Here is a 25,744-nt window from a genome sequence, read left to right as displayed (position 1 = left end):
TATCCTGTTTGGGACTTACAGAGTTTCTTAAATCTGTAGATTTATGTCCTTCAATTGATTGGGGAAGTTTTCAGTCATCATTTTTTAAAAATATTTTTTCTGACAATATTTTCTCTTTGTTCCTGGATTCCAATTTTCTCCCCTTCTTGCACTCAAAATATTAGACCTCTTGACACTGTCCCACAGTCCTTAAGATTCTGTTCACCTTTGAAAATCCTTTCCCTCTTTTCTTCACATTAGATAAATCCTACAGATGTTTCTTCAGGTTCACTTTGTCCTGCCATACCCATCTCTCTATTAAGCCCACCCAGTGCCATTTTTTTTAACTTACAATGTTGTATCTTTCAGCTTTAACATTCTCACTTTTTACAGTTTTTATTTCTTTAATGATATATTCTGCATTTTATGCAATATGTTTTCCCATACCAAGATGAGTATTATTATAATAGCTGCTTTAAAGTCCTTGTCTTAGTCATGTCTGGGTTCCTCAAGTAAGTTTTCATTGTATCCTGAATTTTGTGAAGGTTATGTTGTGACAATCGATTCTGTTACATTCCTTGGATGAGTGTTGATATTTGCGCTCTAGCTGGTAATTCTCTTGTTAGTCTCAAACTGCAAAGTGTCTAGCCTACAGTATCAGCAGCTCAAATTCAGGTTCAGGCACTTTGGCCTCATCTGCAAGCTGCATTGGTCAGGCCTATGCAGGCACAGTTCATACATTCATCAGAGATCTGAGGAAAGTTTACACACAGAACATGGAGCTGCCATTCTCTTGCTCTCTCTTTTCTGGGATTCTGTCCTCATTTTGGCAGCTGTGGACACTCCAAGTTCTGTCCTCTGATCTCCTAAGCCAGAAAGGCTGCAGTTTTACATTAGAGTTTCTGATGACCTGCATCACGCTGTCCATGACCCAAAAATCTGCCTACCTTGGTTCACACTGCAGAGCTTTTAAGGAGTTGTTCTTATTTGAGTTTGGGGGTAGGGGGATTATTTTGTCCAGACTTTGTGTTACCTGTAGAGGAGATGATCTTAGGAACTTTCTTTACCTTACCCACCAACCTTGAATTTTCTACCCAGTCAGAATACCAGTTAAGTGTTCAGATAAAACCATTTTGTTGGAGGTGCCTAGGTGGCTCAGTCAGTTAAGCATCTGACTCTTGGTTTCAGCTCAGGTCATGATCTCAGGGTCATGAGATTGAGCCTCACATTGGGCTCCATCCTGGACATGGAGTCTGCTTAAGATTCTCTCTCTCTCTCTCACTCCCCCCCACTGGCTCACTCTCTCTCTCTCTCTCTTTCCCTCTCAAATAAATATTTTTTAAAAAGTCATTTTCTGATAAACAATGTTTCAAAAACAAACAAACAAACTTCTCCCAAACTCCTTTTCTCGGGAAGCTATTAGAAAAGGTCCTTTACCAAAAATTAGGCTTTATGCCAAAGAACAACCAATATGTACAAGAGGTCTGGGATTCAGGTGACCCAACACAAGAACAAATTGAAAGGAATCCTGGGAACACAGGCATAGAGAACACTGAGCCCACAATTCGCAGAGAAGAGCAGAAGTCTTCGGGAGCAATTTCTTCAACAAGATAAACTTAGCAAAATACTCAGCATATTTGAAGATTTTGAAAAGAGATTTACATAATTAGGAAGCATTTGGATTAGAATTACTGTTAAGTACATAGAAAATTAAACCAACAAACAAACAATAGAAAATTATTTCACCGCAGGGAAAACATAATGTATGGGAAAAGACAAAGTAATCATAATATACTCTATGGCTTAGCTATGAGTAGATATTATGCAGTCGTGATGTTAAATCCTGAGTGTCGATCTAGTTGGAATGATGATAGAACTCTAACCTTAGGGTGGAAGTCCTGGGAGGGGGCTGCGGGGTATGAGAGAAAAGACCTGAATACTAGTGATTCTCAACTGAGGGCGACTCTGACCTCCCATGGACATGTGGCCATGTCTGGAAACACTTTCAGCTGTCACATTTGGGGAGAAGGGGATGTTGCTAGCAGCTAGAGTATAGAATCCAGGGATGCTGTTCGACACTGTCTCCTGTACACACGCAACAGAGAATTCGTTGGTCGTCCATGATTGCAACTGTGCCACCATTCAGAAACCCTGAGCTGAACCATCATTTGCCATAGTGGTGTGTCAGCAGACAACATCTAAACAAACATCAAGTAGCAACTACGTAAGCATGTTTAGAGACACAGGGATAGTGAGAAGTGGGCCCTGGGTGGGGCGTCCTCTGAGTTTTGTAACAAGCCTTGTAGAGCTCTGTCTCTTTAAACTGCATATGCGTGTGAGTCTTATATTTTGAGTGACAATTTGAGTGAAAGAAGAGAAGTATCAAAGTGCAGAGGAAGGCCTGTCTTCCTGTTCTTCACAGAGGTTCTCTGCACTGTGGTGGGTGCCAGACTCGGGTTCCTGCCCTCCATCAGGATGCAGCCACGGTGTACTCCCTCCTCAGGTGGCTCCATGTCCGTACACGAGAACAATGAATGGAGAGGTGTGCTGCTCTTCCCTCCGGTTAACTGGATGCATGACTTGTAATCCATTTCTTTCTTAGAGGCTGTAATCCCAGGAGCCTCCGGATTTGGGTTAACCTTCTACACGTGTGGCAGGTGACTGTGGCACACACCTCCTCCTGGTGACAGTGTGCCAGGATCGCAGGCCCGGGTGTTTTTGAGGGACACTGGAGCCGTGGAAGCTCAACACACCAACCAGAGCATCTGAGGAAACAGCAAGCATTTCACACGCTCAGTCTCTGAGGCTCTGTCACCATAGACATAGTTCAGAGCATCTGTTTTAGGGCCAGTAGCTGGTTCCAAAGTCCTGTTGTGGGTTACAGTGAATTTTGAGTTTGTTTAAAGGCTGGGAAATCCTAAAGCAAGGCTCTGCACTTGCTCTTCTGGGTGCCTGGTGCTGGGCAAGAGAATGTAGCTGAGTGTCCCGTCCTGCCTTCGGTCCTGGTCTGTGGCTTCCAAGTTGAACGGTGCTGCCTTGCACCTTTGCCTGCTCTTCTCACAGGAGGGTATTTGTAGGCATCACAGCACATGCCATGTGGCACCCCTGTGCCCTCGCTGTCAGAGTGCTCACCTGCACACTGGTGGCTGATCCACAAAAGCCAGAGCCACCCAGCCCACGGCTCTGACCTTGGTGTGTGTCTCACTCTGAGGAGAGGACTCCATCCAGAGCAGGATGAGAATTTGAGATGGGGCTGGTGAAGGGGAGCATGCACAGGGAAAGGAGAGCATGAGGGTCCCACAGTCAGAGCAGATTTGAGAAGCTGGTCCTTCTGTCCAGGAGCAGCCATCACACTTGTCCTCACTGGGGAGCAGAGGCAGCTGGGAGTGCAGTTCCCACCTTTGGGTGCCTAGCCCGAGGAGGAACCCCTGGGACTTGCCAGCTGGGACTGCCAGAGGTGAAGCTGCCCCCCTGCAGGTGGAAGGAGGCCAGGCCCGGGGCACCGCCACCACCCATCCTCCTACAGAGGGGCTCCCTCGGCCCGTGCCTGGGCCCGAGCTTCCCTGGCCCCTCCTGCCTGGGCCTGTTGTCTCAGGTGGCACTCAGCACACCTGGAGTTACATTTGTGCACTGACTTGTGTGTGGTCAAACCACCCCCCCCCCCCCGCTGCCGCCCATGAGAACATGAGCTCCAAAGGGCACAGATGGACCGCCCAGCAGGAGCACTCCTGATGTCCTGGCTTTTAGTGGGTGCTCTGAGCAAAAGTGGTGGATGAGTGCATGAATGAGTGAATTCTTTTTTTAAAAAAGATGTATTTATTTGAGAGGCGGGGGAGAGCAGGGGAAAGGGCAGGGATAGAGGGAGAAGTGAACTCCCCGCTGAGCAGAGAGCCCAATGTGGGGCTCGATCCCAGGACCCTCAGACTGTGACCTGAACCAAAACCAAAAGTCAGACCCTTAACCGGCTGAGCCACCAGGCGCCCCATGGAAGAGTGAATCTTTGAGCAAGAGTTACTTCTCTGGTGCACGAACGGGATGTCATTTCCCGGGGCAGCTGCGACATCTCCCACCATGGGTCCCACACGGAGTACCCCGCCGGCACTCCGAGGCTCTCCTGGGAGAGTGTGCCTGTAGTCAGTGTGGGGACCTGGTTGCTCGGCCATGGGAACTGAGAAGTCACCAAGCCTGTCAGCTTCTCTGTTCAAGGCCACCTTGCACAGAAAGGTTTCTAGGGAATCCAGAGCAGGACAAAGTACAGCAAATAGGGATGTGGGCTGTGGGGTGGGCAGAGCTTGGGTGCTTCTCACTTGTTCTTTACAACCTGGGGCTTTTCAACAGGGCACAGGGGTGGTTATGGACTCCACCATCTGTGGGTTCACTCCCTCTGCCGCCCCTCAGTGCGGGGTGCTCACCCCTGGAGCGGTGGGGATGGTAGGTGCCAGAGCCCCCCCCAGCGAGGTCCCATTCAGTGGGCTGGAGGCATGGAGCCCCAGCACCCAAGATCCCCCCACTTCCTGGGCTCTCACACACCCAGTCCATCCTGTCTTCGTTCCCTGACCCAGCAGTGGTGGTGGGGGTGGTCAGAGCAGGTCGGCCGTGAGCTGAGCCCCAGGAGATGCAGTCCCGCCCCTGCCTGCGTGCCAGTGCCACGGGGACAGACGGAAGTCAGGGACAGGCCGCGGCCAGGAGCCACCAGGAGGCTGCCAGGAGCTCAGCCAACACCAGAGTGGCCGCGGTGAGGGGACCTTGCCTAGGGTACCTGGATGAGCAGGCCGGCGGACCTGTGGCCCTTAGCACCTTGTCAGCCAAGTTTGATGCCTTTTCCAGCCTCCCAGCAGGAGAGGAAAAACCAGGGATCGCCTAGAGGAAATGGGCTGCTTCCGTGTGATGTGTGTTCCCAGAATATGTGAGAAGCAATTAGTCTTTCCTCTTAAGTGTGAAAATGGAAGGTGTTAGGGCTACACCCCGGGACCCTGGAAGTCTCCTGTCTGGCTTTTCCCACGTGGCTGGTGGCCAGGGACTTGGCCCTAGGCCTGCCGCAGTGAGCACCTGGGCGCCGGGATGAGCTGGGAGTCCGACCTGGCCGCCCCGGCTGCGAGCAAGGGGCCTGCAGACCCCCATCTGCCCGTCCGTTCGTCTGTCGGAGGCTGGGCTCTCGCTGCCCCAGGAGGGTGCTGATCCCTGGGCTCTCGCTGCCCCGGGAGGGTGCTGATCCCTCCCGCCCATGTGGGCCCCCTCACCACAGCCCGTCTTCCCGCAGGTCAACAATGAGAACGTCGTGAAAGTTGGCCATCGGCAGGTGGTGAACATGATCCGCCAGGGAGGGAACCACCTGGTCCTCAAGGTGGTCACCGTGACCAGGAATCTCGACCCGGACGACACCGCCAGGAAGAAAGGTGCCCACCCCGCCCCACCCATGCCCTCCAGTCTCCCGCCCACATCTCCTCCACTGGGGTGGGGGGTGGTCCCCCAATAGGAGGAAAATAAACCACAAAAGGAGGTTGGGAGAGGATGCGGGCCTGGCTGCCAGGCAGCCCCGAGGTCCACGTGAGAGGACCTTGCTCTGATGTGGGTGGCAGCCAGGGGTCCCCTTAGTCACCGGCCCACACAGCTCAGATACAGCTGGACCAGACTCCCCTCTGCAGATTTCTGCTCAGGGAGGGCAGGGCTCCCGAGTGCCAGGTGTGCTTCGGGGCTCAGCACAGAGGACAGGGTGGTCCAACCCATCACGGCCCCAGTGGAGGTGGGTGACCACTGCTGCTCCTCCCCCTTGGGGGACGCCCACCTGTCCACCTTCCCTGTGGGCTCAGGGCCACCTGCTCCCAGCTTGTTCTGGAAGCACAGGGCGGTGGGGGGGGGTGACATATTGGCCACGTTCCCACACCTGTCTTTCCCGTCTGCTCCTCAAGCTCCCCCGCCTCCGAAGCGCGCTCCGACCACGGCCCTCACGCTGCGCTCCAAGTCCATGACCTCAGAGCTGGAGGAGCTCGGTAAGAGTCGCCCGTCTGGCCCGCCCAGCCCCGCGCTGTCGCCAGCACCTGTGATGCAGTGGGACCCGCCTCGGTGCAGCCTCAGGCCATGCATGGCCTTTGCTCGCTTGCTTGCCCCAGTCCCTGCCCCCGAACCCCAGGAATGGTGCCGGGAACCCTGCGTGCGGGCGGCACCCACATTGGCATCTCTGTGGGAATCCTGCTGGCTTCGGGGGTGGTTACTAGTTTTGCCTTTTCCTCTTTTCGGCTCATCTAACATTGTTTTGTTTTGAATTTTTGGGCCTCTCACTAGTGGATAAAGGTAAGTTGCCCCACAGTGTCCCCTAAACAGCTCCCCTGCTGTCTAGGGCCCCCCAAAGTCCGCCTCACTGGTGCTCTGTGCACACCTCAGACCAGAAAACTCTGTCCCTGGGGTTTGGTGTAGATAGGGGCGGGGCTGGCAGGCCCAGCAGGCTGCACACTAAGGACTCCTGGTGTCTTCTAGAAGGTCTGCAAGGAACCAAAGGGCTCTAGCCCTTGCTCCCACCCCCCACCCCCCAGATAGACAGGGAAGAGCTTGCAGAACAACAGGGGCCCTGGGTCCAGCAGCACTGGGGACTGTTGGGGAGGGAGGACCCCAGAGCTGTGCGGGCCACCCGGATGCTGGTTCAACATCATGCTGGGGCGTCACCCTGCAGCCTAGGGACATATTTGGAAGGAAGCTGGCTCTGACCACACAGAAGTGGGGAGCAGGCTGACATGCTCACTCTGCGGAGAACATGGAGAGGGGTTCACTAGGTGATGGAGAGTGAAGGATGTCACCCAGCTGGCCCAGCGGGGGAACGTCTGAGCACCCCTCACTCATGTTTAACTGGACGTCACTCCCACTTGATCCCAGCCTTCACTGTGAGAGCATCTGGACCCTCTCCCCAGAAAGCACAGAGCAGCCCTTCTTCCTTGCAGCTCCTCTGGGGAGGGAGGGTCTCCTCTGCAACTGCAGAGGGTCTCCACTGCTGCAACCAGAGGGTCCTTCTCCAGGACCTAGCCACCTCCCAGCTAGCAACCCTCACCACTCACTGTGTTCTAGCACCCAGGCCTAGCCTTCTAGAAGTCGGCACCCCTGCTGCAGCACTGCCCACCCCCCACCCAGAACCTGTAGCTCCCACAAGCCCCTCTTCTGGCCCCCTCTCTGACCGCATCCTGTCCCTCCACGCAAGGCTGGCCAGGAAAGCCTGACCATCCCCGCACACCTGGCCTGGCACCAGGTGGGGATGACGACAGAATGGACGGCATGTGCCACCCTGACTTAGCTGTGGCCCATCTCTCCCGCGTGTGGGGTCTCGGGGCTCCTCCTGGAGTTGGCTTCCATTCTCACCACGTTGGCACAGTGCTGGGGGGGCAGGGGCTCAGCAGGAAGGACGCTCCGGGACAGTGCCTCATCCATAGCCAGGAAGCAGGTTTACCAGCTGGACGTGTGGGTCATTGGGTTCCTGGGAAAGCCAGGTTCCTGGGAAACCCCCAAGAGCTGCAGGGAGGGTTAGGCGTCCCGGCCCCCGAGCCAGGCCCTGGGGGAGCGCTGCCCTCATGGGACTCACGCTCCCCTTTCTGTTTGCAAGCCTCCATCCGGAAGAAGAAGGGTAAGGGGCGAGCCTGTGTCTGTTCCTAGCCCCCGCCCGCACACCCTCTGTGGCTGTCGGCGTGGCGTCCAGATGCCATGACCTTGCGTTGTCTCCTCCCTGTTCTGAGGCCTGCGGAGGGCCCCCTCCAGACCACGTCCTGTCAGTCTGTCCCGTCTGCTTTGGTTTTCCCATCGTGGTCCCCCCCAACCTGTTGTGCATCCCCCCAGAATTGTGTCCTCATTGTCATGACTGTTAAGGCCCAGGACCCTCGGGCTGTCACAGCCAGGCCTGCCCTACCAGGGGACGGCCTCTACCCATGTCCAGGCCACATGCAGCAGGTGGTCAGGGTGCAGGCCAGCAGAGCCCCTGGCACTGGATGGAGGGCTGGAGCTCTGACTGCTGGCCACCTTTGCCATGGGGCCAGGGGCTGCTCCCCCCCACCCTGCCCGTGAGCTCCTGGAAGGCCCCTGGCTCTCCCAGAGGCCTGTACATGCCTGCTGCCTCTGAGCTGGCAGGGAGGATGGTCGCCATGCCGTGAACAAAGACACATGTCCCTCCTTCCCCAGCATCCACATTCCGGGGTGTTTCTCAGTTAGCTGCTGGAGACAGCTAACCCCAACAACTGAAAGAAGAAGCATAGTGACTTCAAAGCTGCTTTTGGGGGTGGGAGGAGCATGGAGTGGACCCCACCATGTGACCCCAGGCACTGAGGGGAAGGCGCAAAGCAGAATCCTGAATGCTGAAATCGGGCGGTAGGTCTTCGAATCTGGCAAGGCAGCAAGGACAGGATCACGGTCCTGGAGCACCAGGACAGAGTGCCTCCTTTCTCCCCATCCCCGGCCTCCACCCCCAACCCCGGGGGCTGCCCGGGAAACTCCCAGTGGCCTCTCCAGGGTCGGCCACCGAGTCAGCCATGTGGTGGGTACCCAGGACACCGCTTCCCGGGCCTGAACATGCCTTCAATCCAAGCCAGCACCCAGGAGGTGCACTGCCTAACAGAGCGGGCCAAAGAAGTCCCGTGGGCTGCACCCCCAGGCCCCATCCACTCCGCCCTCCTCCCTTACTGGCACCTCCATCAGCCAGACACCCCAGCCTGTGGGAAAAGACAAGTCACAGTCCTATGGCTGGCATGGCCCAGAGCAGAATCTACACAGAGGACAGGCAAGAGACCCACCTTGCTCTGAACAGCCGAGAAGCCTGGATGCGATTTGAGACTGAAGGCCCCTCCCTCATATTTCCTGACGCCCAGCGAGAGCAGGAGGCAAGTGTGCGGCCAAGACCCCAAAGGGCCCAGCAGCCATGGCCCACCCAGCAGCCGTGGGGTGCAGTGCAGGGCTCCAGTGGCCCGTGCCAGCAGAGAGGCCCAGCCCCTCGCTGCAGTGAGGGAGGAGTCCAGCTTCATCACGCAGCAGGGAGCAGGGAAAGAGTCAGACACGCACAGAAGAGGCCACATAGGGAGGGGTGCAAGGGGCCAGGAATGAATGCTTGGCGCCCCTGAACCTGGAAGAGGTGAGAAGGATCCTCCCCGGGAGCCTCCAGGAGGAACCATCCTGCCAACACCTTGATTTGGGCATTCTGGCTTCCAGACTGATGGAGAATAAGCTTCTTTGTCCTGAACCTGCCATGGCGGTTTTAGGAAACTGTCACAGCAGTGAGAGGACCCCAGCCCCGGCCCCTCTGCGCTGACACCTGCTCTGGCTACAGGCAGTGGGTTTACAGCTCCTCATCTTCCAGTCTTTCTTTCTAGGACCTGCCCTAGTCCCTAGACAGCATGTTCATGGGCACAAGGGTGAATGGGTTCCTGGGAGAGCCACTGGCCCCAGGCACCTCGGGGGACAACGGGCCATCCGGCCACACCCACAGGCCTGTTCCTTGGAAGGTGGGAGACTTCTCAGGCCAGGAACAGCCCACTGGAGTCCAAGCGGACGTCCCCATGTGTCCACACCTCCTGGGGAGACTGAGCCAGAGGGACCCTTCTGGCCGCACCCGCTGCTCCCAGAGCCTGCCGCTGGTCTTAGCCTCGGGGGCTGGTGGTTGTGTTGTCATCTTGTGGGGAAACTCCTGTCCAGGCCTCACCCTGAGGTCTGGTTCGTAGGGCATGGGTTTCCGCAGCAGGAGGGCTCAGGGCACACTGGATGACTCATGTTGAAGCCTGCCTGTGGCCAAGGGTGTGCCCCTGGGTGGGGTGGTGGGGACTCCTGATGCTCCGTCCTCACTGCTCTGATTCCCATGGGTTACCTCGCCGAGCTGCCAAATCTGCCACCTTCCTGCCTAGAGTATCACCAGAAAGCTTGCACTTGAAGGACAGTGAGCATCACACCTGTCTGGGAGATGGCCAGTTTGCTTAGAAAATTAAAATACAGGGCTGCTTCTGGAGCCCCCTCATCAAGTCTCTACTAGCAGGTTTTTTATGAATTGCTAGTTTTCAGCTGTGTCTGCAGGACTGCTTTCAGCCACTGAGGACGTGGTTTTAGGACTGCAGAGGGCTGGACTCTTCACCCAGAGCCCCTTAATAGAGACCCAAGCCCCAGCTTTCGTACATGAAGCACTATAATCCTTAGAGCCTCGCAGCCATGGCTCATGTTCTGGCAAAGCAGCCCTCAGAGACCGGGGCTTCATGGTCCTGGGTGAGGCCGGTAGGCTCCCTCTGAGACAGCAGCCAGGAGGGGACCCAGGCCCCCAGGGAAGCGTCTCCATGCGAATCACACAAACCACGCTAAGTGGCTGTCACCGGAGCAGTGGTAACTCCCAACCTCACCCCCCACAACCCAAGAGCTCTGCTATTCTGGCTCAAACATTTGGGTGGAGGCAGGAGGGCCGAGGTGTAAGACGAAGACGAGGTTATCCCTCAAGGTGGCTATGGCTCCAGGCCACGTACCCTCTCGATGCAGGGTGAGTGTGGTGTGGACAGTGCCCTGGCTTCTCAACCAGCTGGACTAGGCAGACCGTTCTGATGGCAATCCTCAATCTCTGGCCCGACGTGGGGTGCTGAGGCTGGATGACCCCGACTGGGGCCCGGTTTTGCGTTCATGACCTTCAGCATCTCAGATCCGGACTGTTCCAGGTTCTCATCAGGGGGAGAAGGAAGGCATTTAGAATTTCCACCAGGAACTGCTGCTCCTAACACGGGACCTTCACCTCACCTGTGCACTCCCAGCATTCAAGGCGTATTTTTAGGGTGCCGGCCATCTTCTCAGGGGCTCCAATCCCAGTCTGCCATTGCTTATTACAGGCACGTGAAGACCCCAGGCGGTATCCGATGCCAGGCTGCAGACCCGGGGCATGCCAGGGGGAAGGGGGTTGAAACCAAAGCAACAGCTAGAAACAGGAGGCTCTCCAAGATGCTACAGGTTAGCTCTGCATCACAGGACAGTGTCCTGCCCTGGGGTCCCTGCCCCAAACCATGCCCGACGTGGCCGGCAGCACAGACAGTGCTCCACCTGCGGTGACTCCCACAGGACAGGTGCTGGGCTCCACTCACTACTCTCTGCATCCCGGAGCCACGGGGGGAAGCCTCACTGAGCTGCCACAGCTAGAGTGGGACCTGGAAAGAGCCAGAGCCCACAGAGGCTCCCAGCTCCGAGGACACTAGACTCTCTCCACACCTAAGCGGAAGCAAACCGACCACCACCGTGAGGGGCCGGGCTTCCAGGCATAGGCCACGAGGACCAGGGAGGCTAAGCAAGTGCCCCTGAAGCACCACCACGAGAGAACTCTAAGCCACATCAAGGGTGCGGCCTGGCTGGTAGGACAGGCTTGGGAGTATTGCACAGAAGCAAATTAGACTCCAGCCACGGAAGGAACCCCAGCCCAGAGGAAGCAGCTTTCTGGGCAGGGGGAAGAGCGGGTCTTCTCTTCACGAGAGAGATGGGAGAGCATGTGTGTCATGAGAGAGGGCCTCCCTGAGGCTCCTCTGCCTGAACCCCTTGACCTTAGCTCGCTGGCAGGTGAACTGGGACAGGGTCCAGGCCACGGCAGGCATCTTCCAGACAGTTTCAGGCTTTGCAGGCCACAGGCTCTCTGGCACATTCTCCTTCCCCTGCTTTCAACAGCCTCTGGGAAATGTGAACAGTCTGTGTAGATGGAGAATGGCAGGTAGGACTTGACCCCAGGGCTATGGTTGGCCGACCCCTGGCCCAGGACACAGCTCGGAGCAGGAGCCTTGTAAGCAAATACTTGCACATGTCAGAGTCCTACCTGGGTGCTCTGGGTGCTCTGGGGGGCTGGAGTGGCCCAGGTGGCTGCCTGCCAGGTCCTCCAGTCTCCCTGCCCACACACACCCTCCCTCCTGCGGGTCTTCTCCTTGGCACCTCTGGTCTGGGTGGCTCTGAGGGTGTCGGGTTCCTGGGGAGCTTTTCCAGGGGGCTAACTGTTCTTGGGAAGCCCCAGTACAAATGGCTGTCCCACCCAGTGGGAATGACTTGACATCCAGAGCTCCCATCTGCTCCAACCCTCACATGCTGACCTCACAGCTCAGGGCCTGGGCCAGATGGCCGTTGGGGAGCAAGGAGGGTGCTGTGCCTCACCAGCCTCACGCTGGCTTCGTGCTAACTTGGCCACAGTCTTTCTGGAAGGGGACTCAGGTGTGCCCCACCAAGGACCCTTGCTCTACAGGGTCTCGGGAATCCTCCAAAGCCAAGGCATCAGGGCAATTCTGGGATGTGCTGAAGTTTTTGAGTTTTCCAACAAATTTAATGTTTCAGTTAAATTTTTTTTAAGTTTTTAATTTGTAAGAATCACTTATAACTAACCCTCGATTTCCTTTTCACAAAGAAATGAGACTGTAGAACTGTTGGGAAATTGCCCAGGCAGCATGGGTCTGGCCTCCGGAGCTGGCTCCCAGCTGGCTCCCCGGCTGGCTGCACCCACTGCCCCCAGCCCTGGGCCTTAGGGCCTTATACCCTGGCAACTGTACGTCATTACAAAGGAGCCTCTGAGCTCTTATAAAGAACAAACGTTGGTTTAGTTAACACAGTGGAGTAAGTCCCATCAGCACAAATCAAATGGCTACAGGGTAGATCTGACTTTTGGAGAGTTTGGGGCTGCCAGGGCCCAGGCTGTGTCACCCAGGGCCTTGTTCCCTGTCTTGTCTACGTGCGCCTCCCCGGGGTGACAGGGTGGGAATAGACTGGTGTCCTTGTGAATGCATGTGGCAGAGACATGCATGCCTGCTCCATTCTGCAGTGCCGTGCACCCGCTTGCATGGTCGAGGCCGGAGCAGGCAAATAGCTGCACACGTGTGGAGGGCATCTTGCCAAAGGCAGGCCCCTGGTTGTGTTTCAGGGGCTTCAGCCACTGACACCTGTTCCCACCATCGTGTTCACATTGCAGATAAACCCGAGGAGATCGTCCCGGCCTCCAAGCCATCCCGTGCTGCTGATAACGTGGCCATGGAGTCCAGGGTGGCCACCATCAAGCAGCGGCCCACCAGCCGGTGCTTCCCGTCCGTCTCGGACATGAACGTGAGTCATTGGCCATGCCCTGTGGGGTGATGGGCGGGCCATGTGGACAGGGTGCTCCTCACCATCGCCCAAATTGGGCCACCCGTGTTCTGTCTCCTGGTGGCAGGTCTGAGTGCCCCCTGTCACGACTACATAGTACCTTCGTAGAATCCGGCTTAGACTAACACGCTTGGTTTCCCCTGGTTTTACCTTAGACGGTAACACCCATAAGCGTCGCCCACCGGACAGGATAGCTTGGTGTGCTGCACATTAGAACACAGAGCGGCTAGCAATGACCACGGGGACATTCTCACTCTGGACCCCCCATCATCTCCAGAACTCCAGGGGGGGGCTTCCACAAGCTCCGGACAACCTCCCCCTGCAGTTAGCCCTCCCCCAGGTCCCGCCTCCCCATCCTCACTGCCTGCCCAGTTTGCAGCCTCTGGCTGCACTTCAAGTACCCCTCACCCACAGCGGCCCCAAAGCTTTCCAGCCCAGCCTCTGGCCCCAGAAAGCCAGGCATATGCCCTGAGCCCAAGGGAGACTGTTCTGGTAGGAAGACTGTCTGGGGGCCTGAGTACAAGATGCACAGGAGCTTGCACATGTTTCCACCAGGCTCCAAGTCACCCTCCGAGGCACAGGGTGGGGGGCCCCTGGCAGCCCTGGCTTTACAGACAGGGAATCTGCTTCCCAAGTGAAGGAGGTAAGCTCTAGGCTCCTGGCGGGCCAGCACACCTGCTGCGGGCTCTGTGGCTGGGCAGCCTTGGCGCTGTGAGCAGTCCAGCGGCCGGCTCCCTGACACTGGCACCTGGCCTGCCCTGTCCCATGCTGTGGAGGGAGACAGAGGCTCCTGCCGGGTGCGCACTCCCTACAGCATCCGCCCCGACCCCTTCTCCCAGGCTTGTTGGCCAGACCACAGCTCCACCAAGCACACCGGCGCTCAGGGTGCAGTGTTCAGGGAGAACCTTTCCAGGGTCCCTGAGGCTGCTGCGTCCTGTCAGGCTCGGCTGCATACAGCTTGCTCCTGGGAGCATTATGGGAAGCCATGTTATGGGCCCACTGCCCAGGGCTGCTGTGTCACCCTCTGGGCCTGGTGGCCATGGTGGGGCTGGACGGGGCCTATCTTACTCCGGGCTCTCTGGTTTGCAGTCTGTGTACGAACGACAGGGGATCGCCGTGATGACGCCCACTGTTCCCGGGAGCCCAAAAGGCCCATTTTTGGGCCTCCCCCGAGGTACGATGCGAAGGCAGAAATCAATAGGTAAGAAGCACGGCCTACACGCACAGACGTTGCCCCTGGCTCTCAGAGAAGCCCTCAGAGCCCCTGGACAGAGATGCCCACTGGGCCCGCCCTACCGCCCCCCCCCCCCCCGCAAGACTCACCCCTGAATGCCCCCGCAGACTGAAACTCCTGCTGGAACAAAATGCAGCCTTGCAAGCCACATTATCTGCGCTACTACCCACAGAGTGAGGGAACACGTGTCAGGATGGAGGCAGAGGGCAGGCCGGGGTGACCAGCAAGCCCCCTCCATTGCCCTGTGGGGATCAGAATGGCCAGTGGAGGGGGTCCCATGCTCCGTGCGATCCCCACGTTCCCTGCATCGCCCAGAATGAAACTGCCATGTTTCACAGGGTGAGCGCGGTGGACACACTTTCCAGGGGTGGTTGGGCCAGGTTCCGGAACTCTGACAGACTTAACGTACTGTGTGTCGTAGAAAGCCGCATACCTCCTTGTTAATGTCCCAGTGACACCCCCAGACACTTCCAGGCAAAGTGAATGTGGCCCTGCCAGACAGCTCCTCTGTGAGATAATCTAGCACTGTCCTTACCATGTAAATTCTCAGAGAGGCCGGGCCACTGCCGGACACTGGTGGATCCGGCCAGCCCGGGCCAGCCCTTGGGGACACCGTGGGGCGATGTCTCCTGCGCTGCTGTTTGGGGGCCTGACTCCTTTGTCACTAGTGCAAGGTGGCTCACACTGGCAATGACAGTAGTGAGCATGGTGGAGGTGGCGTCTGGCGCTCCTTAAACCCGCCCTTCCCAGGAGCGCAGGCCACCACAGAGTAGCATAGATGGCATCTTGTGCCCCAGCTCTGTACCTGGCTAATAACAATCGATTTCCTCCTGTCAGACAGCAGAATCTTTCTATCAGGTTAGTGAACCTTACAGTTTGCAATCTGTGATCTGAATGCAACCCCTATACTGACTTCATAAGGTGTATTCTTAAATTATTACTCCTTGGGAACATCACTGTCAGGCAACCCACCTAGCCAATGGTCTAGAAGGCCTTTTAGCAATTCGTCTGTTTGATGCCAAAATACCCTCCCACAGGAGTACCTTAAATTGGGAATACCCTTATCGAATGGAAATCTTCATTGGAATAAGTTATTGTAGTTTGTCCTAAAAGTTGTTTTGATTTGAAGTAATTCATTTCGTGACCTCTCTGAGCACCTGCATGCCCCCCGCGTGAGACCCTGGAACCTCCCATCCGTGGGTGTCTGTGTCTGTGTTCTGCCCCCGTCTCCTGGAGTGCATTCTGTTGATGTTTCAATATCTCGGACTATTGGAAAGAGAGTCTTTAAAGCCCACACAAAGGACCCAGGCCCAGTGAGGCCGGACGCCCACCAGCTAGCCCGGCCCAGAGGGTCTCAGGAGGACCCAGAGGGGCTCTGAGGCCAGTGGCCCAGGGTTTGCTCTGGATGCTTCAGGAGGGGTCTGGGCCCCCTCCCCTCAAGGACGTGTTGAGGAGCTGAAGGGCCTTCTTCACCTCACAGCCATCCTCCCAAGGGAGTGCCAATGCCTTCGAGTCCTCAGGTGGCCCAGAGAAGTCAGGCAACAAAACGGGCTCCTGTCACGAGGGCAAGGCCAGCTCTGACACCCCCCAGCAGTGGCACCACATCACACGGGTCTGGCCTCCGATGGGCAGCACAACAGTCTCGACCCACAGACTGCCCCGGAGCCTGGCCACACCAACAGGACAGCTGCATCCGGACCCAGCCATCCCCAGCGCGTGTTCATGCACACCCACATGCTCGCACGCAGCTCGTGGCCCTGGGCACCCGCCCCGGCCTCGCACATCCTTCCCTCCCCCTGCTCTGGGCACTGCACACAGAACACCTCAACAGCACGCACTCGATGCCTCCCAGCACCCTTCTCTTTTTTCTTTTCTTTCCCTGTATCCTTTCTTTTCCTTGGGGGGCTCAGATGGGCCACGTAAGCTCTTGGCGTTGTGGCTTGTGCTCTGTTCTGTGAACAAGTGTGCACCCTGGTTCCTTGTGAGTGTGCAGATGTAGTGTGTTGCACAAACCTAGGAGTTTGGTGGGGCGTCACTGTCACGGTTTAAAACTTAGCCTGCCTTCTCCTTGCAGGAATAACGGAGGAAGAGCGGCAATTTCTGGCCCCTCCGATGCTGAAGTTCACCAGAAGCCTGTCCATGCCGGACACCTCCGAGGACATCCCTCCCCCACCGCAGTCCGTGCCCCCATCCCCACCGCCCCCGTCCCCCACCACCTACAACTGCCCCAAGTCCCCAACCCCGAGAGTCTACGGGACCATCAAGCCGGCGTTCAATCAGAACGCTGTTGCCAAGGTGCCGCCCGCGGCTCGCTCGGACACGGTGGCCACGGTGATGAGGGACAAGGGGCTGTACTACCGGCGGGAGCTGGACCGCTACTCCCTGGACTCCGAGGACCTCTACAACCGCAGCGCCGCCGCCCAGGCCAACTTCCGCAACAAGAGAGGCCAGATGCCCGAAAACCCCTACTCGGAGGTGGGGAGGATCGCGAGCAAAGCCGTGTACGTCCCCGCCAAGCCCGCCCGGCGGAAGGGCATGCTGGTGAAGCAGTCCAACGTGGAGGACAGCCCCGAGAAGACGTGCTCCATTCCCATCCCGACCATCATCGTGAAGGAGCCCTCCACCAGCAGCAGCGGGAAGAGCAGCCAGGGCAGCAGCACGGAGATCGACCCGCAGGCCCCCGAGCAGCCAGGCCAGTTGCGGCCCGACGACAGCCTGACCGTCAGCAGCCCCTTTGCCGCCGCCATCGCCGGGGCCGTCCGTGACCGGGAGAAGCGGCTGGAAGCCAGGAGGAACTCCCCGGCCTTCCTCTCCACAGACCTGGGAGACGAGGACGTGGGCCTGGGGCCGCCCGCCCCCCGGGTGCATTCCTCCAACTTCCCCGAGGAGGCCGGCTTCGGCGAGGAGGACAGCGCCGAGCCACTGTCGTTGCCCACGCCGGGGGCAGTGCCCAGGGAGCCCGAGAACCACTTTGTGGGTGGTGGTGAGGCCGCAGCTCAGGGGGAAGCCGGCAGGCCGCTGAATTCCACATCCAAAGCCAAGGGCCCCGAGAGCAGCCCCGCGGTGCCCCCCAAGAGCGGCAGCGCAGCCAGCCCTGAGAATTACGTCCACCCGCTCACGGGCAGGCTGCTGGACCCCAGCTCCCCGCTGGCCCTGGCGCTGTCCGCAAGGGACCGAGCCATGAAGGAGTCCCAGCAGGGCCCCAAGGGGGAGGCCCCCAAGGCCGACCTCCACAAACCTCTCTACATTGATACCAAAATGCGGCCCAGCGTGGAGGCAGGCTTCCCCCCGGTCACCAGGCAGAACACGCGGGGACCCCTGAGGCGGCAGGAGACAGAGAACAAGTATGAGACGGAGCTGGGCAAGGACCGCAAGGGCGAGGACAAGAAGCACATGCTCATCAACATCGTGGACACGTCCCAGCAGCGGTCGGCCGGCCTGCTGATGGTCCACACCGTGGACGCTGCCACGACCGACCACCTGCTGCAGGAAGAGGAAGAGAAAGCCGACATGGAGGCGAAGCCAGACCACTCGCTGTCCGAGGTGCCAGAAGGCGCTCCCGAAACCGAAGGTGCTTTACAGATCTCCGCCAGCCCCGAGCCCGCCGCCGCCGCGCCCGGCAGGACCATTGTGGCAGCGGGCTCCGTGGAAGAGGCGGTGATTTTGCCATTCCGCATCCCTCCTCCCCCTCTGGCATCCGTGGATCTGGATGAGGATTTTATTTTTACAGAGCCATTGCCTCCCCCCCTGGAATTCGCAAATAGTTTTGATATTCCCGACGACCGCATTGCTTCTGTCCCCGCTCTCACGGACCTGGTCAAGCAGAAGAAACACGACGCCTCCCAGTCCCCCTCGTTGAACCCCAGCCAACCAGCCAACTGTGCAGACAGTAAGAAGCCGGCTGGCCTTTCCAACTGCCTGCCTGCCTCCTTCCTGCCGCCCCCTGAGAACTTTGACGCAGTCACGGACTCTGGGATCGAGGAGGTGGACAGCCGGAGCAGCAGCGACCACCATCTCGAGACGACCAGCACCATCTCCACGGTGTCCAGCATGTCCACCCTGTCCTCTGAGGGCGGGGAGAACGTGGACACCTGCACAGTCTATGCAGATGGGCAAGCATTTACGGTGGACAAGCCCCCAGTACCTCCGAAGCCAAAAGTGAAGCCCATAATTCCCAAAAGCAATGCACTTTATCAGGACGCGCTCGTGGAGGAGGACGTGGATAGCTTCGTCATTCCTCCCCCGGCCCCCCCACCACCGCCAGGCAGTGCCCAGCCTGCCACCAAGGTGACACCACCAAGGACCTCCAAGCTGTGGGGGGACGTCTCAGAGGTCAGGAGCCCGATTCGCTCAGGCCCAAAGGCAAACGTTATCAGTGAATTGAACTCAATCCTGCAGCAAATGAACCGAGAGAAATCGGCAAAGCCGGGGGAAGGATTGGATTCACCCACAGGAACCAAGCCTGCCAGCCTCGCTCCAAGGTAAGTCCTACAGTTGGCTTAGACACAGACTGCCCCGTGCCGGCCTTCCTGTCTCGTCCAGTCACTGCCGACCAGGAAGGGCCCTCCGGGAGCAGCCAGAGCGGACGTCAAGAGGGGAATCCATAACGCCACTGTGCTGGCCGCATGTGTTACACACCGCTCACCCCACTCTCCTGGACTCCGGCACAGCAGAGTGCACACCGCAGCCATCCTGGCAGAATGTGGCACCCCCAAGTACAGACCTGTAATAAAATGCAGCCGCACAAGGCCATCCCCACCGTGGCTTCCAGACAGGGCTCTGGTCCCTGTCGTTCTATGTCTTCCACATCTTTGCCAGGACCCCCGTAAGATCAGAAGCCAGAACCGAGCTCCGCCAAGCTGGCTGCAGGGGAGTAGCCATGCCAAAGGAGAGCGGGCGGGGTGGCGTGCGTGCACGTGTGATTAAGTGTGAGTGGATGCTCCTCGCTTCCTCCCGTCACTGATAGGTTGGTTGGAGAGCTGGGGAGGTGCCGGGTTGTGGCTTCACTAGTGAGCACAGAGGGAAACACCCCACCAGCCCAGCCCACGAGGCAGGGACCACAGAAGAAGGCATCCATGCTTCCCCCAGGGTGGCCATGCATGGTTTCACACACAGTTCAAGGTGCTGCTTTGCGGTGCGGGGTTAGAATATGAGGGGTCACTTCTAAACGCAGCCATGAGGCTCTGCCAAGGCACGCCATGCTCTAGAGGGCCCCTGGCTCTCTGCCTAGAGCTTTGGGGTGATTCTCAACTAGAGCGGTTAGCTCCCCCGGGCCCTCACGGTGCTGGGCGTTCCCCGTGACATCCTCCGTTCACTGTTCCGGGCCACTGTTCCTTGGCTTCCCCCACCGACGTCCGCTCCCAGATCTCATCACTTTGACTAACAAGTCTTTCTTCGTGCTGCCTCCGGACAGGCATTTGACTCCAACGTCTCAGCCCGTTAACCAGTGAAACCCCTACAGTTGGGCCTGCAGAGGCGGGCTGAGAGCCACAATTTTCCCAGTTATCCTTCAGTGTGGACGTAAATAAATTGTTCGGATGGGTCCCATTACGCTCGGAGAAATACTGATTGGCCAGCCTTGGTAGAGAGAAGCAGGGTGACACGGTCTTTTAATAAAGAATCTACCACTAACTATGATGTTCAAATACTACCTCCAGTCGAAGAGAAACGCTGCGAAACATCCCCATCTCTGGTGGACATCCATACATACATAACTACAAATATCATCTCCTTGAAAATCTGAAAGAAAAATCTTAAAATTGGCCAGTTTCATCCTTTCCCTGTTATGTGGTAATACAGTCCTTTGTTGCTACATTACATGAAAGCACAAGAATTAGATGCTTTATCCCAGTGTTCACATCTTCCAGAATACTGGCACCTGAGTGCAGGGAAGCAGGTAGTGATTGTACCCATTCTCCAGGAGAAACCAGAAGTGCGACGCTGAGTGGCTGCCCCTTCCCCCTGCCCCCCTGCGCAGCAGGACACGGAGCCAGAACTCAGGCTGAGGTCCTAGCCTGGCACTTCCCCTCGTCAGCAGAGTCTGAGCTCAGGAGAGTCTGAAGGAATGACTCCAGGGCTGCTCAGCACCTGGGCTCTGCTACCCCGGTCCAGGGGCCTCTAGATTGTTCACCATTTCCACTCCCTTACCAACCAGGTGAGCTCCTGGGGGCATAGCGAAAGCATGTGTCAAGCTGCGCAGTGTCCCTCGGGCTTCCCCACCTGCATTGCCCTCCGTGGGAGGGGCCTCAGAGCAGACGTCACTTGGCAGAATCATGCTGGATTTCTCAAGAGCAGCTGCAGGACCACCTCCAAGCGATGCTCAGATGCCAAGAACAGCCACCTCCGGTCTGTTCTGTTATTTATAACCCAATTCACTTACAATGAGAACATCAGCCGACATCTACCAAGGCCTCCCCAAAGGCTGGGCATCCTGCCCCATGGGCACAGCTGATGCAGGGCCTGCACTTAGGGGTACCCCGCCAGAAGGCAAAGCCCCAACCTCTGAGCCAGGGAGCAGCTCAGGGTTCCACTCCTGAGCTGCTGCTGGAGCCAGGGAACAGCCGGGAAGGAAGGGGTGGATGCCCAAGCTGTCCAAAGAGCTGAGGTCACCAAAGGCGGGCCGTTCCCAGCCCCTCGCAGGAACCTGAGCCCAGCTGCCTGCCTGAGCCCTTTTCCTCAGTTACCTGGTGACTGACAGCAGGCCAGGCCAGGCCAGTCACCAGGCGGCCCCAGCACTGCTGAGCACCCAGAGGCAGCATCTATTCTCTGCTCTCAGCCAAGGGTGACACTGAGTTGCACTGAGCACCAGATGGCCCTGAGGCCCAAGGACAAAGAGGAAGGTCATCGCCTTCAGGCGCTACACTGGGCACTCCACCAGATACTCGGCTGATCTCACAGCCTCACTGGACAAAGCCCTGAGTGGATGTGAGCTGCAGCTATGAGGCTGCCGACAAGGGTGAGGTGGGTGACAGCTGCTGGGCAACGAGGAGAGGTGAGGCCGGGCTGCCCCCTCGTATATGCATATGCCCTAGAGGTAAACCTCTCCTTTCCTGGGTTTTGCCTTGGTTGAAAAGCCTGGGTATTTGCCCATTTAGAGATCACGTGCAAGAGTGGCTCCCTGCCATTTTTAAGTGCATCTAGAAACTCAGGCTAGGAGTGGCCCTGGGCAGTATGAGGCGTGGACCTGCACTCAGGGGTCCTCCTAAGAAGCAAAGAGGTTTTTCTAGGGAGGCTGAAAAGCGACCACGTGCACAAATCCCATCTCCACAGAAATGGATTCCATTGCCTGAGAGAGGATGGAGTTTTGGAGCTCACCCTTTTGGGGCTACCTGCCTCTTAGCGACTGAGGTGAGACCCTTCACTTCTTGCTAGAGCCCAGGGTGGGTTGAGGCCCTAGCTCATCCAGGAACATGAGATTTGACCTGAGCCACGCAGCTCATGTCTGTTCCCCAAAACCAGAGAGGATACAGGATCTGGAGATATCTTGATCACAAATATGCTGGCGAAAACACGATCAAGTAGCTTTCCTTAGTACCAAGGTCGGAGGCGCCTCCTCGGCCCGATTTGCAAACACCCTACTAAGGATGGAGCAACCAGGCAGTTCTGGAGAACTGTTCCTTCCAAGGCCCAGCCTGATTTTTCCAGGAAGTAACCATCTTTGAAGAGAGTGTTGACCTGGACCAATGTGAAGGAAGCTGTGGTTTGAGAGAATCTGCAAGCAGTGTGCAAAGCCCCAGCCCTTCCCAGGAAGCTCAGTCCCGAGACGGCTGGCCACTCTCCCCTCGGGCAGAGGCGAGAGCATTGCCAATGGCAGCAAGGATATGCTTCCCCTGTGCATCCTTTTTCCTTTTCAAGGTGCTTTGGTGGTGTACGACCCACGAGGATTTCCTGGCGATGGAAGGCTCCACTGGAGTGGTAGTCTCCCCATTCTGGGGCATTTGGTGTTTTGCTCGAAGTCACATGGCCAAGTGCAGGCTCCCCCAGGGCAGAGCTGGGAAGCTGACGGCATACTCCATCCCACTCAGGCCTCCTGAGTCCATTGGCCGGGACTCCCCGAGCTGCTGTTTTGTAGGAGCCCAGTGGCAGGCCTGTGGGTGGACAGTAGTGGAATATACACCCGCAGTGACCTGGGCCCTTGGAAGCTGGGCAGCAGACACAGAGTTACGGACGACCTCTCCTGCGCTAGGCGCCAGAGAGGACTGGGAGCCTCGGGACTCATCCCAAACCGGAAGCCATTCCAAGTATTCCCCCTGGGGGAGCTGCACTCTCAAGGGGAAAAATGGGCAAAAAGTAAAGAAACACAACCCAAAGCACTTGTACCAAGTGCTACAAAGGAACGGGAGTGTATTCACAAGTCTGAGTGAGCACAGGCAGGAAGGAGCTGATGGTCCTTACGGATGTGACCTTTGAGTGACCTGAAATAGGAATAGGAGCCAGCTGTGTGGAAACCAAGGAGCAGAGCATCCCAGGCACGGGACAGCGGGCACAAAGCCTGGAGGCCAGAAAGTACTTTCAGTGCCAAGGAAACAGAGGCCCACCGAGGGAGGGCTGGGGGCCTTGGGGGAAAGCAGGACTGCATGTGTCCTGAGTGACAGTGGCCATCCCAGGTTTAGCATGACCTGACCTCCATGTCATGGTTACCAGCCGCCCAACCAGGGAGGTAGCTCTCACCATGGCACAGGTGCCCTTCACTGGCTGTGGTAGGTCCACATGCGAGGCCAGGGGGCCAGCGCTCTGCAGACAAAGGGCCTTGGGAACCCAGGATGGCAGCTCCGTTTGCCTGATTCCGACAACCTAGACATCTTTTTCAAAGCAAAACAGACATGCTGCTCTCTGTGGCCACAGAGTCCGTCTTGTGTGTCCCAGAGTGGTGGTGAGTGGTGGGGGCCGGGCAAGTAGAAAGCAGGAGATGTAAGCTTATGGGGGGGGTCCCCCTTCGGCTTCTGTCCAGAGGGTGTGGCATCAGCTGGATCCCAAGGCCCCCCTAGGTCACCCAGCTCTTCTCAGCGGGTCCGGGGGTAAAATGGGTCTGGCCTCCACCTCCCCAAGGCACAAACTGGCTCCAGGGAAGAAAGCCATCCTCCCGAGGCCCCACACTGCTGGCCCCCTGCACCTGCCCTGGCCTGGCCACTGCCTCCAGCTTCTCACCAGCTCTGCAGTATTATCCTGAGAGCCTCCTGGCTTTAAAATAAATCAATTTGGGTTGTTAAAAAATTACCTCCACCCAGCTGGTCCCAGAGCATGGACTTCAAAGCCGACTCAGTAATAGAAGCTGCCAAAGAGCATGTCTGTAACCTCATCCGTCACAGTGGGGGGTTTCCCAGCCCCTGGCTGAAATGGGAAGGGGATGTCAGTGAATGGAAGTGTAGGTAATTGGGTGAGTGCTAAGCACAGGGGATGTGAAATTTGCTCTTGGTGTGTTTTCTCGTAGACTGTATTTGAGGAGGGTTATTCCAGTCCAGCCAGCCTTTCCCTGTGCTCACCCAACAGCCAATCGCAAGTGTGGTTCTTAGGTTCTCACTTCCTGGTCTGGACATTAGGTTGGCAGGAGCACATCAGGGGGTGAATGCTGCTCCCTGAAAACGGGGCACCTTCCTGACCTGCTTGGATGTGCACATTCTGGCAGGAGGACCTGGGTTCCTGATGGATGACCCAAGGTCCCCACCTACACACCCAGTTATTTAATATGCTGGTTGGGCCACGAGCTAAACAGCATCCACCCACCATCCAGACAACAATGATATTGCACACTGACTGGGGGCCATGAGGACTGGGTATCAGAGACACAACACCCCAGCCGTGGAGCCAGGGAGACACACAGCACTCGGGCCTGGGGCAGGCGTGGGAATGACATGGCTCCCTTCCCACCTCCCCTGGCCCAGGGCCACTTCATTACAGCACTCCGGAAATAAGTGCCACATCCACATGAGACAGGTTCCTCACGAGAAGCCTCTGGTAACTGAAATGCAGAAGTGTGACCGGGCACACTGGGACAGTCTGGTGCCAAACGGGTCCAGAGCCGCTGCCCCAGCTCATGAGCAGAACAACAGACACACCTACTGGCGTCACTGAGCAGCCTCTGGCCCACATTCAGTGATTGTCCAAGAGCCAGATGGAATCTGTAAACACACTGAAAAAGCCCCTTGAATCTGCCTTCCCCCACCCTGGTTAACTGGTTCTGGCTAATGAAATAACAGCGCGTCTCTGAGAGTGTCAGTTAGCTCTCAATTCTTGTTTTAATTCTGTTTCCATATGGATTTGATTTAAAAGGCAGCATAGAGAGCACTGATCCAAGAGAGGGTGTGTGCGCGTGCATGTGTCTGTGTTCTAAATCAGGGCGACAGATTCCTGCGTGTTCAACCCGGGAACCCAGTGGTTGCTTAGCAACACAACGATCTCTGCAACCAGGAGGATCCAGTGAATAATGTCAGCGTGATGAACCTCGAGTAATCAAGCTGCTGAGAAGGGCAGGATGGGCCGGCCCAGGGAGGGCCTTTTGCTCCGTTTCTCAGCCTCTCTGGGTTACTCTTTTCCACAGCGACTTTCCGCCAGCCCCAAGCACACGGCTGGATGTGGCATTCCCCCATTATGAGCTGCCGGGCTCCAGTCTCATGGCACAGACTTGAAGCAGGGCACAGGTACCCATGGGGTGCCTCCCCGCACCAGGAATGTTGACTGAGACTTGCCACATTGCAGAAGACAAAGAACAGCTCAGGAGCCCTCGTCAGGGTCCCAGCAACGAGCTGGTCCTGGGAGGACATCAGGCTCAGGCTCATGTCACTCTGATTCTGCTCTCCTCTTTCTTAGCAGGCTTTCCCTGGATAGTTTCCTTTCTCCATATTCGTACTATACCAAGCCAGAGGAGGCAGGGTCGTGAATTTCCCATTCTAAATATGAAATATGAAACCGAGGCCCATATTCAGCTTCGTTCTTCAGTCCAGCTAAGTGGACTGCCCACTCTGCCTGTCTCCTCGGCCAAAAAGGGAACAGCACCAGTAGATTCTCAGCTGACGTCTGTACCGCTGCTTTCACTTCATCCATCGACAAAAGCTTCTTTTTTAATTTTAATTAATTTTGCAGTGTTGTCTCAAGCCATTCCGTTCTGTCATTTTCATGTGCTCTCGTGATGGGTGTTCACAGAAGAGGGTCATGCTGAACAAAAGTAAGTGCCACCTGCAAAAATGCCTTGATCTCTGCTGTGTGCTGCCCCTCCCCACTGCCCACCGTCTGTTTGGAGAGCCTTTTCTTTGTTTCTGACAATAAACACAGCTGCCTGCAAGGCTTTCCTTAAAAAAAAAAAAAAAAAACCGCTACCTGGGAACCGTTGGGATGTTTGCAGTGGGAGCACAGAGCTGACAGCCCAGGCCTGGGGGGATCTCCTCCCCGACGGTACTGCCATGGCAGGTCTCCCCAGAGCAGGGGCTGGGCACTGTCGCTGGACAG

At 57.1% G+C, this 25,744-nt stretch overlaps 1 protein-coding gene across 7 annotated transcripts in view; it reads left to right on the top strand.

The window, feature by feature from the left end:
• The window catches only part of SHANK2 (SH3 and multiple ankyrin repeat domains 2), a 510,376-nt gene that overhangs the window by 478,212 nt on the left and 6,420 nt on the right, over positions 1-25,744 (top strand). For 3 of the 7 annotated variants that reach the window (XM_072790327.1, XM_072790328.1, XM_072790332.1), the window contains 6 exons: positions 5,240-5,375; positions 5,889-5,969; positions 12,899-13,029; positions 14,158-14,269; positions 15,140-15,160; positions 16,377-18,783. In XM_072790327.1, coding sequence (XP_072646428.1) covers positions 5,240-5,375; positions 5,889-5,969; positions 12,899-13,029; positions 14,158-14,269; positions 15,140-15,160; positions 16,377-18,783 — 2,888 coding nt within the window. Of the gene's footprint in view, positions 1-5,239; positions 5,376-5,888; positions 5,970-6,261; positions 6,271-7,564; positions 7,586-12,898; positions 13,030-14,157; positions 14,270-15,139; positions 15,161-16,376; positions 18,784-25,744 lie in introns of all 7 variants that reach the window. The other 4 variants (XM_072790333.1, XM_072790334.1, XM_072790331.1 and 1 more) reach the window with 3 other exon arrangements.

This window comes from Canis lupus, chromosome 21 (genome assembly GCF_048164855.1).
Source record: "Canis lupus baileyi chromosome 21, mCanLup2.hap1, whole genome shotgun sequence".
NCBI classification, from domain to species: Eukaryota; Metazoa; Chordata; class Mammalia; order Carnivora; family Canidae; genus Canis; species Canis lupus.
The sequence above is the reverse complement of the archived record's forward strand: the minus strand, read 5'-3'. Positions and strand labels throughout refer to the sequence as shown.